The sequence below is a fragment of the Tyto alba genome, unplaced genomic scaffold (genome assembly GCF_018691265.1).
Source record: "Tyto alba isolate M040663 unplaced genomic scaffold, T.alba_DEE_v4.0 Super-Scaffold_5, whole genome shotgun sequence".
In the NCBI taxonomy this organism is placed as follows: domain Eukaryota; kingdom Metazoa; phylum Chordata; class Aves; order Strigiformes; family Tytonidae; genus Tyto; species Tyto alba.
Window position 1 is genome coordinate 3,720,581 of NW_024881326.1, and position 17,083 is coordinate 3,737,663.

The following is a 17,083-nucleotide window of genomic DNA, read 5'->3' on the forward strand; positions in this document are numbered from 1 at the left end:
ATCAAAGCTCTGTACAGCCCTGAAGACTGAATTCGTTTCCTTTTCTCTATTCCTGCTGTTACTGTACTTAGGACATGCATAATGATTTGTATCTTTGGCACATTTTTAAAGTATGAATAAATTTCTACTTAGAGCAGTATTGTGGTACAGGGAAGGATTGTTAATCCTGGACAGATTAAGTACATGGTGATGAATGGCCAGGTATTATCTAATTTGGAATGAAACCTAATGGGAAGGAGAAAACTTAAAGTCCCACATACCTCTTGCATCTGCATCCGGAGATCTACTGAAATATGCCCTGGAGAGCACAGACCCTGCTCTTTCCTGTGGTCCTCTCAAGTGTTAATTCCTGAGGAAAGAGAGCAGATGTGTGGTCTCCTCTGTAGTGATCCCACCAAGCACATAAGGGATCAGCCAACAGTGGAAGATGTACAGGAGCCTTTGAATAAAAGGATGGTTTCAGGGAGTAAGACACTTTACAAATGTCATGTGTGAAAGTTGCTGGCAAACAAAGATGAGCTTTCAGTGCATTTGTCAGTGTTGCCTGGACTATCACATACAGGGCAGACAAAGCTGGAATATATACTAATTTTTTCTGTGTAAATGTGATACTGCTGTGATGTGCCAAAATGACAAAATCTGATATGTTCATTCAAAACAGACACAGTGTTGTTAGGAAAGATTTCCTTCTACAGATGGGAAGACCCTCCCATTTCCAAATCTCTTTCTTTTCTAAAATAAAGATGGGACCAGCACCACTGGGGCTAGGAGTGGGGTTAGTGGTGCTGTTCTTCTAACTGCAGGATAGAACTCTCCATCCAGAAAGCAGGTGAAAGATTTTGCTGTCAAAGTAAAAGAGCCCAGTACAATTTTGTAACAGCTGAGTCCTCCTGCAGTGGAATCAGAAAATAAACTTCTCTTAGTTTGGGGCTATGAGCCAGGTTGAATCTGTTGGGTTAAGCTTATGTCAAATGACTCTGTCCTGAACCCCTTGGGGATTTGAATGAACTGGGATTCAGAGCTCTGGCTTTGGCTTGTGTCCAATGTTAACGGCGAAAAATTATTCTGGGGCACTGCATGCAAAACCACCAAGTGAATTCTCCCTTTCTGCTTTCCAGTGTAAACCATGAATGCTGTGTAAAACCAGTATAGGAGCAGGGCTGTGCCCAGTTCCACTGGTCAACTTTTTTCTCAGTTGCTTTCCTAACGCACAGGAGTCTTGTGCCAGCATTGTAGCAAGCTGTAAAACTGTAGTCGTGACCTCCCTGTACTAGTAATCCTATAATATTGCTGCATTGGTCCAATTATGATTTTTTTTTTTTTTTTTTTTTTTTTTTTTAGCAGGGCCAGATGCTTTCTTGGTGAAGCTAGAGCCAAGGGGAAATTTGCATCCTACAGAACATCACCCCAAATTTGCCCCTTTAAACTTTTTGTTTACCCATCTATTAACATATCCAGAGCTGGAATGAACACACCCATTTTTTCTCAAATACAGAGAAGGCTACAAGCAGAAAACTGATGATGAGAGTAAAAACCATTGAGGCAAAGTTATCGTGAAGGGATGGAATAAGGCACTAGGACCTAGGAGGCGTCGCATCCACCCTGGCAGGAATTTCTTGCTTGGAGCTCAGACAACAAAGGCAGAGTGAGCCTGGTTTTCTTTCTCTCAGCATCTCCACCCTGCACGCTGAAAACCGGTGAGTAGAGCTTTTTTGAGTGACTTGCATGCAGAAAAGTAACAGATGTCAGACCGAAAGGAGGAATCTTTCTCTTAGTACCTTACAGCATCTGCAGTTCATTTTAAAATCAAAACCCCCTGCATCCTCTGATTCATTCCCGAAGTTGCTTGGGTGTTTCATTGTTCACTGTATGACACCAGACTGAATCTACCCCAACTGGCATCGTGGGGAAAATGTTCCCAACTTGGGGTTTCTGTGCAGATCGCCTGCATTGTCATCTTCTGCTTTATTGCAGACTGGAGACAATGATTTTTCTTGCACAGGTCGCATTGACATTGTAAAATACAGGGAAGGAGCTTCGTTCTGGCAAATGTAAGGGGTGGGGAAGAGATCGCAACAGCTTTTCCTAGATTTATACCTGGCTGCCAAGTGCTGGTGTAAATCCCCTTTCTGCCCTGTGTTAACATGCAAGTGACATACGTGAGCTGCATGTTCCTGGATGTGCTGGGGGAGTGGAAGGGTCTTTCTGTTGCAGGGTTGGGGGGTTCCTTCTCCTTTTGTGCTGGGATTTGGTAGGGGAGGAAGGTTATTTTTGAGCATAATCTAAAGACTGTGCAGAAATTCCTGCTTGCTGGGTGTCAGCGCAAGTCTCAGCTTTTCTGTGCTAGTCGCTTGCGCTGGGAGCCCCCTGTGCTCAGAACAATGAAAGGTGAGCTAGCAGGGGCTGCGTGTCCCTTGGACAGGGGCACTTCCAGCAATTAAATCACTTAAAGCTAGAAGGGGGGTGGAAATAGCCCCTTTATTTTCTCCTCCTCATTAAATGGGAGCAGAAATGCAATTCAGAGGAGACTCAGGCTGAAAAGAGCTTATCGAAGCCTCATTTCAATGACAGATTTTTCTTTCCAGTCATTTCTTAGAGATGTAGGCTGGTCCTGGGAATTGATTGATGGGCTAGGAGGGGGCTGCGGAGAGGGGGAAGGGTGGGCTGGATCTCATTGCTAACCCTTATTGAACAGGCTGTCACAAAGAAACTGCTTATTCCCCTGTGACCATTCTTTCATAAATGCCAGTTTATTCTAATGTTAAACATTCAGATGCTCTGGTTCCTTCCGTGATTCGACAGATTGAAGGGCTGACTTACTGGGATCTCCTTGTTTTCTGTTGCCAAAGGAAACCTCACAGGACTCAGAGGTTTAATTCATTGCCAACTGGTGTTTGGACGAGTTTTTGGGGGCTGAGCTGTTCTTGCCATGTATCCCTTTGGCCCCAAGTCCCAATTTACTGCACTTTGAAAACTCCCAGGTGCAGGAGCAGACAGCTCTCTAGAAACGTGTTCCCTGCCCCCAGCAGTTGGATTCCTTTCAAAATACGAGGACCCCTCCTACCCTCAGTCCCCAGAATCAATACAAATCTGGGTCAGAGGAGGGGGCGCTTCCCAAATGCATCTGTCCTGCTCTAGACGCAGCTCTTGCATTAGTGTCGTTTTTCTCTCTGGATTGTGGCTCTGCTTGGCTCTAAACCGTCCCTTTGCACTCCTTCTCTCCCCATCTCCTTCCTGCTCAGCTTCAGATCTTTAGGGTTCACCAAACTATGGAACTTGATTTTGGACACTTTGACGAAAGAGACAAGGCGTCCAGAAACATGCGAGGCTCACGTATGAACGGGCTGCCCAGCCCCACTCACAGTGCTCACTGTAGCTTCTACAGAACCAGGACCTTACAGGCACTGAGTAACGAGAAGAAAGCTAAGAAGGTACGTTTCTATCGCAACGGGGACCGCTACTTCAAGGGGATTGTATATGCCGTGTCCTCTGACCGCTTCCGAAGTTTTGATGCTCTCCTGGCTGACCTGACCCGGTCCCTGTCCGACAACATTAATCTGCCTCAGGGAGTCCGTTACATTTACACCATCGATGGATCACGGAAGATTGGGAGCATGGATGAGCTGGAGGAAGGTAATTAGCATTGCTGTCTGGTGCAGTGAGGAGGCGGGGTGGGAAGGGGGATGCACCACTTGGGTCTGCTCTTAGGTTATGTTTCCTTGCGTGCATAGGGATGCTTCTGCCCCTCTCCTGAATCTGCCCCTTCACCTTCCCCTCCAGAGAGGGTGGCAGTGCCGGGGCTAACACCCCCAGGGTGTCCCCCAGCACGCTCGCTCGGGTGCAGATGTGGAACTAGAGGGGTGTGTCTTACTCTTGGCTAGACATGGCTGTGTCCATCGCTCGGGGGGGGCTGTTTGAGAGCGTCCCCATGTCTGTCGGCTGGGGAATGGGGGGGTCCCAGATGGGTGCAGAGGGGTGGCTGAGGAGTCATGTGGGTTTCCCACTGGGGTGGGTGGGTATGAATGGAAAAGCAAGAGGTGCTGGAGGCTTCGTGTAGTATATGTGCAATGAGGGTGGGGAGGGATTTATGCATTCTGTATGGGGGTGTTTTGAGGGGTTCGTGCACAATATGTGTGTATAGGGGTGTGGTCAGGGCTGTGCAGGGACTTGAGTGGGGTGTTGGAGGTGGATGCAGTGTGTGTATGGTGGATGTGTGGAAGGTGGGGTGTTAGGGATTTTTGCAGCATTTGGCGAGTGTATGGATGGCTATGTTGGGAGTTCACGTTGTGTATTTAGAGGAGGGGAGTTAATGAACAAGGTGTGTGTATGGAGAAGGGTGGTTTGGGCAGGTTGCATTTGGTGAAATTTGGGGTTTTTATACGTATGTGTGTGTGTAAGGTGTGAGGGGGTTCATGCAGAGGGTGTGCATTGGAGTTTGTGCTCAGGGAGTGTGTGGAGGTGTGTTGGGCTGTGTGTGTGAGTGCTGGGGGGGGTGTTCCTGCACAGCGATGTGTGTGGAGGGGGTGTTCAGGGTTCACATGCTGCATCTGAATATGGTCCACGCAGCATCTGTCTGGAAGGGAGGTGTATTGAGATGTTCGGATGGCGGGGGTGTGTAAAGGGTGTATTTGTGGAGTGTTTCTGCAGGGATTGTGTGTGCTGGGGTAGGTTGCTGTGGCGGGAACACGGAGTGGCATTGCCTGCGTGGCAGGTCTGAGTGTGCAGGAGATGCTCAGGGCAGAGGGTGTCAGTGTGCCTGTTCCTCTGAGTGTCACTTGGACTGTGGGATGAAGGATGACTCAAATCAGTCCTGTCTGGAGGAGGTGGCCTGGGGGCAAGCTTGATCCCACGGAGCTCAGCTGCCAGCCTTGTCTGTGCCTGGGGAGCTCCCTCACAGCAGTGGGGTGCTGCCTTTCTTGGGGAGTGTCAGGAGGGCCTTCAGGATGAAATTGCTACATGGCCAGTCCTGCTTCCTTGTCCAAGGTGTGGCTGTGGGCAAGCTCTGCTGGTGGTGCAGCTGAAGTGGGGTGCACAGAGGGACACCCACAGCCACCCCACTTTCCTCTCCCCTGAGCAATTCAGATATTCCATTTTTGTTTGGACCTGGAATATCCCGATTACTCTGTTGCAAGAGGGCAGTTGCTCTTCCCTGCTCCTTGATGCTTTCCTCCAAGCAGATGACCTGGCTGATTTGGCAACTACAGAAAATCCAGAAGGCTTCTGCCTTTAATAAAAGACAATGGATGTATGTGAGCCACTGAACTGCAGGGGCAGCCTCAGCGGTGAGTCATTGTGTGACCTTGACTAAAGCATCTCTCCCTAGAATTCCTTCTCTGTCAAGTGGGATACTCATTTCCCCAAAATACTTTGTGGGGATAAGCACACAGAATAAATATTAGCTTCCATAGTGGAGTTTTACAGGGAAGAAATTACTACCTTTCAGGGAGATGATGCAGTCCTATTGGAGTTATTCTCAGCCCAGTTACAGCTGTCAAACGGAGGTGTGGCCTCCCTTAATTTTAGAGATTCTGCCATGTTTCATTCTGATCTCTTAATATGGCCACAGCCCTTCTCTAATGGCAGCTCTCAGTCCTGCTTGTCATAGGTTTTATGTCAATCTTCTTCAGGAATAACTCCACAGGAGAAAACACAGTTCTTAATTATCTTTTTATATTCTTTCTCCTATTATACTCTTACTGCTTTTTGTCAGTGAAGTTAAGAAACCTTTAGTTGTTATGTCTACTTTACGCTGGGTTTTGCTGCAGGTAAGAAGCTACCTAGTTCTTGGAAATCTTTTTTGCTGGTTAAAGTACAGGAAGGAGATGCTAGCATTTGGGTTCTGGCTTTGCTCTGCCAAAATGGTATCTGGAAACAGCACTGAAGAAATAGCACTAAAAAATAGGTTTGTCTGTGTGGCTGTGTCCTCAGAGCATCAGCTAGGAAAATGCAATATGAGCAGAGTGAAAACAAAAGAATCCAGTGTTTGAAAATGCAAAAGTAGATCTGCATGTTTTTATTGACAGTTCAATGATAACAATATTCCCATTTCTAGGGATGACCTGTGCATCTGTTGTAGAAAAGCAATATGGGAAAGATATTACTTTTGAGTTATAATACCATGGCTGTAAACAACTTTTGTGGTAAATTGTTATTAGCTTGGGTGTTTGTATAACCGCGTACTAGGTACATGCATGGAAAAACAGAACTTTAGAAAATTGCACTGTGACATACAAGAACATTACATACACAAACAATATATGTTTGCCATATAAATTAGCTTTCTGGTTGGAGTCTGAGGGTAACTAAACCAGTTCTAGTTGCTGTAATGTAACTATTATTTTAATTTCCTGTAAACAAGTAGAACCTAGGAAAAGAAGTCATCAGAAAGGCTCATCTCAGCAGTTTGACTGCAAAATCTGGTGAATTACTGATAATATTTCACATCATGTTCTAAGCACTTGATTACTCCTGCATGACTTTAAAATGTGTCTATATGGTGTAATCTGAATGTACTTCTGGAGGGTAGAGAATTATATTGCACAATACCAATATCCCTGAGACAGACGTTTCAGGTGAAGAAAACCCACTTGCTGTGCTGCTAATTAAATGGGACTTGGAAATAACCCTTTTGATCTCCAAACCCTGACTTGATAGTCTTTTCTTCCCTGGCATTCAGCCTTGTTCTCATAAGGTTCTGGATGGATGTTTTACTTTCCAGTCTGTCAAAGATGGAATAAGTGAAGTCTTTCTTACTCTTTGATCACATCCCTGTTAGCTGACAGTTGGGGCCTCTTGGTCCTTTCCTGTACTGAACTCACATTTTGGAAGCCCACCAGGACTTTGTCAGAGGTGCTTTTTGCTGCCTGCTGAGTTACTCCTTACTTGTCACTGGCTCCTTTTTCCATTCTGCCTTTTGTACCAGAGAGCTGTCTGTGTCCATGTCACCCAACGACCCTCTCTCAAAATCCTCCTCTCTGATAATTTTTTTTTCTCCCTCTGTTCACTCATAATGGCCATCTTCCATCACTGTAGTCATTGTCTTAATCTTGACTCCCTATTTTCAGCATTCAGTTTTAATGTATTTGTAGATGGTGCACATGCTGCCATTGATTAGGACTGTATTCCTCCTTAATATATAAGTTGGTTTAATGCAGTACAGCATCCAATTACTGCACTGTTACAGCTGATCCTGACTACAGGTAAATTGCTGACAGCATCTCCCACTGGCATACTCTCTCGGCTGAGTCAGGAGTGGATACTGGGCACAAGTGCTATCATCTGTCATCGTTGTTTTAGTCAATAAATGAATATTTTGGAAAAGAACACCAGATGATCTTTATTCAATTTCATATTATAATTGGTTCTAGTGACCAAGGCTTTAGGAAGTTAATATATGAAGCTACCTTTGTAGATAATTGGTGAGCCATTGTTGTAACAGTTAATTCTGTGCCTTGTGCTGTGAGGAATCTTGAATCTGAACGATACTTAAAAAATCATGTGCCATCTTTTCCAGCCTTGCTCGAGCTGATATTAGAACAGCTCACATTGTCATCCAACTTTCTAATAAAATCTAGTTGCCTTTGACATCTGGACAGGGTGGCTTTTCCTTGGTTCATTTTGAGCATCTGTGTTCTCGTAGACCCATTGTGATGAGATAGCAAATTTTCCCTGCCTCAGCTCTGATTGCTCTTTTTCTTTGAATGGAAGGCCGGATAAAGGTGGAAGCTGATGTTATGCATTAACTTTAGCAGCAAAGATGGCTTACAAAATGCTGTTCTTGGCTACATGTTCCAAACTCAGGTTGCAACTTGCTGGCCCCATTGTTCCACAAATGAGCTCTTTGTGGGACAAAAGATTATTTTAGTCTACTCCATAATTTTGCTACTTTCCCATGTGGCCCCACTAGCAGTTTCTTGACATAATGAAACGGACAGTGAGGTGCAACTTGAGAGTGAGGGAGAGGCACAAGGCAGACTCCTGGCTGCTGAAGCCATTGCAGCTCTGAGTTAACCTTGGTACTGGTGGAGACTGATTTGTTTCCTCTGGAGGGAGGGACTGATACTTCCCCAGAAGCCAAATTCCCTACTTGTAAAGATTAGACATTTGTCACAATGTATTTAGAGGTGCTGACCAAATGGGCCATCCTACTGTGCAAGGCAATATTTAGATGTGAAAGAGAGAGCCCCTGCCCAGGGAGATTATGGTCTGAAGATGTTATTACTGATGAGGAACTGAGATGCAGAAAAGCAGTCTGACTTGTTTGTCTGAAGTCAGTAGATGAGACAAAGATGGAAGTCAGAGCTCTGAGCTTTCTTGTTCAAGTGCTTCCATTTACTTCCTGAGCCTTTTTTAGGGTCTGGGCAGTGGTTTGGGGGTACTTGCATCTTTCAGGTTTTTTATTCTAAGTCGACTCTGGGCTTGCTTTTAGTCAGTGGCTGATTTCATGTGGATTAAATGTCCTTTGCTGTGTATGACCAGGGTCAGAAATACAGACATAGATTAAAACTAGAATTTGAGAGACTCAACATTTAGTCGAAGCTATAGAGCTCCTCCCTTCTGAGCTCCTTGTATGCTCAGGCTTTTAGGCAGGGCACAGCACCGTCTGTGTTATGGTCAGAGGGTCGATCCAAGGGTGGATTTATGCCATTGTCCTGTGCTGGGCTATTTGTCTGAAATTTATTCTTGCCTCAGATTAAGCACTAGAAAAAGATGAATAGGATTTTGTTTTTCTCTGTGGGGTTTCATTGCAAATGTTCTTGGGCTGTGTGAGATATTCCAGAAAGTGTTTCCAAGCTTTTTGTATCCTGTCATGCCCTGGGGAATCTTTTCCAAAATCTTGTCCAGGAGTGTTTAAAGTAATCAGAGGAGGAGCTCCACCCTGGAGCTGTACAGAGTCTGGTGTGTATTGGGACTGAGGGGTTTATAGGAAGTATATTGAAATCTCCACCCAATGTGTACGTGTTCCAGTTTACCTGGAAAACTGAAATTCATGTAGCCCAATAATGAAGTCTTGGTAATCTATGGCATTATTTTCTATGGCTGTTGTCCTGACAGCTTGGATAATTATATCCTATATTACAAAACTTATCATTGTGGTTCTGTTTTATTTGCTTGCTCATCCTGACTATCACACTAGGACTGGTGTAGCCCCATAAATTCTTCATGGGCATTATGTTGTTTTGAAGGAGATTTGGTACTCATGCATTTCTTTCACTTTTTCAACAGAACAAGAAGTTCTTCTCTCTGATAGGAGAGCCCTCTGTGAAAGAGCCAAAGGAAGGAAGCTCTTCCAGAGTTCATTTTGCCATGGTGGTGTAGGTCTTGAGGCAGAGGAATATCCTTTTTAATGCATAAAGTAGCAAGAAGTTCATGCATTTGAAACTTTAACACCATATGTAATGAACTCTGCAAGGTGTTAAATCCACTTAATTCCTATTGAAGTCATAGTAAATCCCCTGAAACATGAAAGCTGGGCACAGTAGCACGATCTCAACTTTGCGACAGCAGAGCTAACAACGAAAATAATTGAATGCAGCCCACAGAGACCGTTTTTGGAATAACTCTTAGCAGTTTCACTTTCAAAATGGCCTCAATCCAGCTTTCCCAATTTTTCTTGCAAGACTTCTGCCCGCAGTTCATTATACTTGAAAACTTACTGGTGCCTGCTGAGAAAGGATAACTTTCTCTGAAAGTGTAGGCTGTCATTTTTAGTATTGTTACAAGGAGCTGCAGTAAGAGAGTTGAAGGATTAGTGTTCATCTTGAGCTTAGAGTTTCTCTAAGAAACCTTCTCTAAGGCAAACCTTATGTTTGCTGAGATCATCCCTTCCTTAGGAGCTGAACAATCACCTTGCGCTTCTATCAAATGGGTAGCATAGTAATGTATAAAGCACTTGTAGCCAGAGTAATTCAGTGTGATGCAAGTCATGGCCTTAATGGCAAATATGCTGATTGTGGTTTATGGTCAAAGGTCTACAGTTAGTCCATCTACTGCTAAGGGCAGGATAGAAGGAATAAACAAATTCCTTGGGTGGTTTCGTGGCACAATAGAAATGCTGACGTTTCTGGAGAACACTGACATGAAGGCGAGTGCGCATTATCCTGCAGGGCTTTGGCTTTGCAGTGCAGAAAGGGCATTTTGCACTGACCTGGCACTGCACTGACAGAATGCTGTCCATGGCACTGCTGGTGTCGTGCCCATGGCGTGGTGTCCAGCAGTGGAGTGGATCTTGTCAGGATGATGCTTCTCACTCTTACAGAAGCTTCCCACCCTCAATGCATGAGTGTCTCTCTTTGGGGGCCCCATTTGGGGTTTTGTTTGAAAGTAATGTCATGGCTCTTAATTGTACCTTCTCGTGGCTTATAGTTGGATTTCTGCACATGTACACAGCTGCTTGCTGTCTAAAGACGTGTTCCTGAAAATATTTGTGAACAGATTTTTATGCTTAGGGCTGAGGAGCAATATACTTGGAGTTGTTTCTTTTGCTTTTGACGGAATCTCTTATTCACTTCCACGTTTTTCCTTCTGTTATGTTGCACATGTCTTCTGCAACCATGCAGTGTCTCTCAGTTATATTTCTTTGACTGACACAGTTGTACACCGTGACTTCTCATTATAGGCTTAGCTTAGATAGGCATAGCAGAGAAACTAAGGAAGCACTCCTCTTTCTATGGTAGCACTATTCCCCATAAGATTTCTCTTTTGTGATCTTCCAGCCACAATACACATGTTCAAAGCTGGAAAGTTCACAAGTCTTTAGCCCATGCTTGCCCAATCCTGGTATCACCTCAGTGGTGAGGTTTGGGTAAAACTCAGCTGTGGGAAGTGAAACAGCACTTGTTCCTGGCTGCCAAATGGTAAAGGGGATGCGCCTCACTGAGGAACTTGAATGGTAATTTTGCTATTATTTGAGGGCTATAAACTGAGTTTGCAAAGACATCAGTTGAAGTGATTTTTAATTTAAGTTAAAGCTTCAGGTTACATCTTTAGGTCAGGGAAGAAGGAAAGAAAAGCTCCTCTTCCTTGGAGCTATACTGCTGTAACTGCAGAAATGATGCTGATAAGAGCTGCTATTCTGAACTGCTATTCTGAACTGCTATTCTGAAGTGTCACTCCAAGCAAATTTCTGTCCAGTTTTAGAGCTCAATAAAATATTTTCTATGGTTTGGGTTAAATGAAACAAAGTGAGAAAGGGCAGATTACATTTTCCACTTGTGACTGTGAACATAATTTGAAAGGCACAACTACCTAATACCACATTTGTGGAAACACAGCTTAGAAGAGTATTGCCTTCATGCCACTATTGCCTTCAGTGTATGCTGTTGTAAATACTAGACAGCTATGGTGTGCAGTGAAGAATTTCAAACAATTCAGCTGGAACTAGAGACTAACAGACCAATAATGTCTTCTGCTTACTTTAAAATGTGGAACTTATTAATGGAAAATATGCTTCGACACATCACGTGTTTATAGAACACAGTGCAAACATAGTTTCTTTCATTGTGGCATCTTCTATCCCGAAGTATTACGTAAACACAGATGAAAGTCAAGCCTTGAACACTAAAGACACAGATATTACTACTTCTGTTTTTCAGGTAGGGAAGCAGAGGTGCAGGTGAGGTCAGGAGCTTCCACAGGAAGGCCTGGGGCAGTGGTGAGAATAGTATTCAAATCACTTATTCCTAGTGTTGCATTTAAACATGGGAATCCCTTTTCTCAAAGGATAATGCTACAGTTCTATTGAGCATGCTTACAAAGGCTCTGCTGCTCAGGGATTATGGGCTTGGGAGGGCTCAGGTTCTTAGGGGGGCTAATTCCCTGTGAGCATTTCAAACTCCCCTCGCTGCACTTCACACTCACTTGCGAAACTGGAGATGTGGGGGCCCCCTGCTCACCAGGTGTTGCTTGGCTGAAGCAGATGAATAAACCACAACTTATCACTTATTAATCAGTAAGATTTAAAGTATTCAGTGCTTCTAGAAAACAATCAGTATCTCAAATGGGAATTCTTTATAATGTATGGTACTCTGGGGTATCTTTATACCTCTGTTGAGTCGGATTCAAGAAATGTAAGGAATTAAGGAGCTTCAGCTAGGGGTACTACATGGTCAGTCTATTGAGGGGTTTTGCTGACAGCATACATGCCTCAAATATAGATTTTTATTGTTTGTTCAAGCCAATGGAACCTACTGGTGGGATTATTGTGTTAGTTTGGGGTACACTAGTTGGTAAAATGGCCAAATGACAGTGTTCATCATGAACCTTGTTATCTCTCTTTTCCCTTCTGTATTTCTCTTCCAATTTCAGAAGGGAAAACAGAGTATCTGCTTCCTGTTGAGAAATTATTCTGGTCATTTTATGCAACGGGGGAGATGAAGAAAAGCTTCAGTTGGTGATGTAAGCACCATGACTACATATCACTTTCTGGAAAACTGGGTACCAAGTTGGGGTTAAAAACAAAGTTAGCATCCTGCATCTTTTCTTTGGCTGTTTGTGACATCAAACACTTAGCAGTAATAAGGACATAAATACAACACACACCATAATTTTAAACCTTTTAAAGCCTTCTGTGTATTGTGTACCTGTTAGTAGTCTCACCATATGTTCTATGAAGTGATCATGTCAGTGCCTCCATCAACAATGAAATTTAGTCAGCAGAAGGATGAGTATATGAACACTACCCTGGATACATTACATGCCTGGACCATCAAATTCTCTGGAAATCCGTGGGCTGTTTGGAAATTCGTATTCACCTTTTCCAACTGGATGTCAAATCCTGTCCTAGAGATCTGTAACAGAAAGGCAGACTCAGATGTTGGGTAGGCTTTTCAAAGATGTCCAAGCCCTGGAGTTTGCAGTAGGGAACAGATAAGAAAATGCAGCCAGTCTGCTTATATAAGGAAGGATTTTTTTCTTGTTCAAAATAGTTAAGTCTATATTTTGTTTTCAAACCTATCGTAATATTTGAAGAACTTCATTCTGTAACATCAGCCCAATAAGATTCTTAAAGAAACTCTATAAGGTATCCATGTTATGTATTCAGTTCCTATTAAAATTTTATCTGCTGGTGAGACAAAACCTGATTCTTCTAGCAATGACTGACTTTTTTTCAGTTCATCCTCAAGTGCTCAGCAGCCTGAGTCATTTCAGACTAGACAGCTACATTCCCTTAGGGATACTGTTTTACAGTCTTATTGTAGTAACAACTCTTCTAGCATCTATCAGATTTGCAGGCCCAAAAGAAGATCCTCAAATCCTTAAGGGTGGTCTTAAAACCTTAGGTAGATAGGATCCTATAAATTACAGACAAAGCTTGAAACTAATTTTGGATGGGAGAGGGAAGGGCTTTTTTTTTTTGTGAATTACTAACAAGACTGTGTAACCCTTCTCTACAATGTCTAAATCTGGATTTAATATATTTTTGGTTGGTACCAGCCTTATAAAAGCAAGCAGTGGTATTTGGTGTAGTGTTTTATCTCAGCTGCCACTATGTCTGTCCTCTAATAAACCACTGACACTATAACAGAGCGTATTTGTTATGACTGCTAGATTTATCAAAGCTGCTTTTGGTGGAGACTGTTTATTACCAGATTTTCATTATTTTTCAAGCATGATGCAAAAGGTACTCTGTGGATGAATGTTGATATCCTCTTGGCAGGGGATGACAGACTGACGTAGTAGCTAGATCTGTAAAAATGGAGAGGAAGCTGGCAAATTTACAAAATAATTCAGGTGATTAAATGAATTTGGTGTTTAGGAGCTTTTAGACAGTTTAGATGCATCTGCAGTTATTTAAATACCTTTATAACACCCAACCTTTTTTAACCCCTGGTTATGTGAATGAATGGTAGTATGTATTTGCTGATGCAAGCTATGGCTGACCTGCTTACTTTGAGGAAATACTAGTCATATTTTAGATAAGCATAAACATAAAATAAGACAAAATGTTTTAATAAGAAGCTGTCATGGAAGTGATAATGAAAACATTTATTAATGAGTTACATGATTAATGGGGGGAAACATACAGTGTGTTTTTCAGCAGTCTTACAGTAATAACTGTAGAATTAGACTGGTGTTCATTTCTTTCAAAAGGGGAGAGTTACGTCTGCTCATCTGATAACTTCTTCAAGAAGGTAGAATACACCAAGAATGTCAATCCCAACTGGTCTGTCAACGTGAAGACATCTGCCAACCAGAAAGCACCTCAGTCTCTGGCCAGCAGCAACAGTGCCCAGGCAAAGGAGAATAAAGATTTTGTGCGTCCCAAGCTGGTAACCATCATCCGCAGTGGGGTGAAGCCCCGGAAGGCAGTCCGTGTGCTCTTGAACAAGAAGACTGCCCATTCGTTTGAGCAAGTTCTCACCGATATCACTGAAGCTATAAAACTGGAGACGGGAGTGGTCAAAAAGCTGTATACCTTGGACGGGAAACAGGTAGGAGATTTTACAGATGTTATGTCTTCTTTTCCTCTTATCTTGAGGCTTTGCTGACTCAGAACAATTTTTGAAGCCTAAAATTAACCTGAGATGATCACTGCCATCTGTTCTCTTAGAAGTCAGACTTCTCATGCCAGTGGTTAAGTTACTAAATTTTCACTGATATTAATATCAAGTAAAGAATGTAGCCAACCGTCTGAGTGAAACAGATGCTCCATCCTGCACGCCAGTGTGCAGTGCGTCTCTTCCAGACTAGCTAAATAAATAACATGGGGAGTTCGGCTCACAGCCACCAGTTGATTTGGCTCAGAAGTAATTTCAAGAACTCTTGAGATTTGGGTTCACTAAGTGAAAATGTGTTGCTTGACTTTCCTTGTCCTCAGCTGAAGGCTTACTAAGATAAAGTAATTGATCCAAGCATGCTCTTCTGGCTAGCTCAGTAATTAGCAGGAAAAGCATGGAGCTGTGTTGCATTTTCTTGATGAAATGCATGACTAGATACCACGCAGAAAGGGATTTGGGTCAAAAATATTTAGTGGGTCATCATAATGTGCTTCATGTCTACATTTTCCTGTAACTGAAGGAAACATCTGTCTCTTGTTAGCAGCTACACAGCAATAAGCCATTTCATATTGCTATATCTATGAAAACCCTTAAAGGAATGAGGAGGATAACTCTGGGGACTGGGAAGAGCTAGATTCTTCAAGGACAGCTCTGAGCTTGATTTAACAGTTCTGTGTCTTCTGTAACTGAGGGATGATCTTATTTTTGTCACTATTTTTCTTGCTCCAGATTCTGGGGTGAGGCAGCACAGCTCTTGTGTGGGGGTTGGATGCTGGCTATTCTAGGGATTGATGCTATTGCTTTAAATTAACTCTCTTTCCTATCTCTGGAGAAAATTATTTAAATACTGGCTCTTGAAATCAGGTGCCAACCCTAGGCAATGCATCCAACTGACACGGAGACTTTACATATTAAAATGTTAATTCTTCTAACCTCAAACCTAGGCTCATAAAGTGTCCTGCACAGTCCCGGTGCAGTGTCTGGGAGCTAAAAGTAGGATGTCACTTTAGCCTGTCTGAGAGACTTGCTTTGTTCCAACCTCAGTATCCTGTACATTAGTTAATGGCTGCTTCTAGCTTCAGATACACACAAATCTCAACTGTCTGTCAAAGCTTTTCTTTCCACTTGTCTCAACTCAGCACTTTTTCTTCATAAGATGTGTAGTTTATACATGAGTGGGTGACTTTCCAGCTAGACTGTCCATAGATATAGTAGCATGCTGTAAATAATCAGTGATGCAGGAAGAGATGTACTGGAAACCTTGGAAGTGGCTGGGGGAAGAGAAAGGAGAGAGTCAAATGATCTGTCCTGACTAAGAAAATCATACATGGGCACAAGACCATGTGTTTTGAATCACAGCAGCTTTACAAAGGATTTAATAGATGGATCTGGTGTGAAAGCAGTTGCCTACTCATGCTGACAGAGTCCTGTTTCTCTCACAGCTGTGAATGATGATCTTAATCTGAACCTGTAAATTGCCTCAGTTATTTGAGGAGAGACAGCATTTTGGAGATGAGATGTTGCTTTGAACAGCATGCAGAAATAGGGATGCCCTGTGAGCTTCCATCAAACTTTTATCTTCTCCACCTTCTAGCTTAGTTACAGCAATAAGTGGTGTTTTCCCTTCTACCTTTGTCTGGAGAGCAAGACCAAATCACACCATAAACTGAACTGAGCTTGTGTTCTGGTGACTGGACCAGCCTGTGAAATTGTGTTAATTCCTAAATGGGGATTTGGGAAGCACAGCTTTCTCTCAGGTTACAGATTGTCTGCTTAGTGTCTGCTGCTTTGGGGTAGGCTGCAATCTGTTGTTAGAGTGGCTGCCTCGCATGGGACTACAGGTGAGCAAGGGGCACGCAGATCTATGTAATCTAGCAATTCCTACCACAACCTGTTGTCCATAGCAGAGACCACACCATACATGACTCTTCTTGAATCAAAAGGTAAAAGGCAAACTTGTTTTCCTCATGTCAGGCTCTGATAACTGTACAGTCACCGGTGCCTTAATTCAGCACTGTTTTGACTGGGGCAACCTGACAATTTCACCATCAGTTTTTATTGCAGAAATATGATTGCAATAAAGTCTGAGTAAAGATATCACATTGAACTTGTTTTGCTGGCTTTATAATTCACCATTTCATGAAATGTGATATTTCATTGTGTTATAGAGACACCACTGGGAGTTTAACTGTATGCAAATGTACACATAATATTGCAGTTATTGAAAAGGGTGAGATTTTGTGATTGATGATAATGGAATATTTGATATTTGTTTGCAGCATCAGTTACTGTTGAAGCTTCCTGAAGAGCAAACCTGGTTCACCAAGGCTTTGTTTTTATTGGAAGGCTTCCTTCAATATTTTTTTTTTAATCTAAGTTTATTTGAAATTTTCCACCTATGTGTGTTCTTAGTGTTGAAACTAGAGTTAGAAGCTTCTGCTGTGGGTACAATGTTTGCTGTTGGGGTATCTATGACATACTGCTCCATTAAAATCAGACCTTCTAACATGATATTAAAGGTTTTTGCATGTCTGATTCTGACATTAGAAAGAGATTCTTGAATGCCTAATTCTGACAAACACTAC

The 17,083-nt window shown here is 42.9% G+C and overlaps 1 protein-coding gene across 2 annotated transcripts in view; it reads left to right on the top strand.

Moving 5' to 3' along the window:
• Positions 1-1,527: 1,527 nt before the first annotated feature.
• DCX (doublecortin) overlaps positions 1,528-17,083 on the top strand; it is an 83,980-nt gene continuing 68,424 nt past the window's right edge. For both annotated transcript variants that reach the window (XM_009970564.2, XM_032996029.1), the window contains exons 1-3: positions 1,528-1,697; positions 3,243-3,633; positions 14,092-14,432. In XM_009970564.2, the coding sequence (XP_009968866.1) occupies positions 3,270-3,633; positions 14,092-14,432 (705 nt within the window). In that variant the 5' untranslated portion in view covers positions 1,528-1,697; positions 3,243-3,269. The remainder of the gene's footprint in view (positions 1,698-3,242; positions 3,634-14,091; positions 14,433-17,083) is intronic.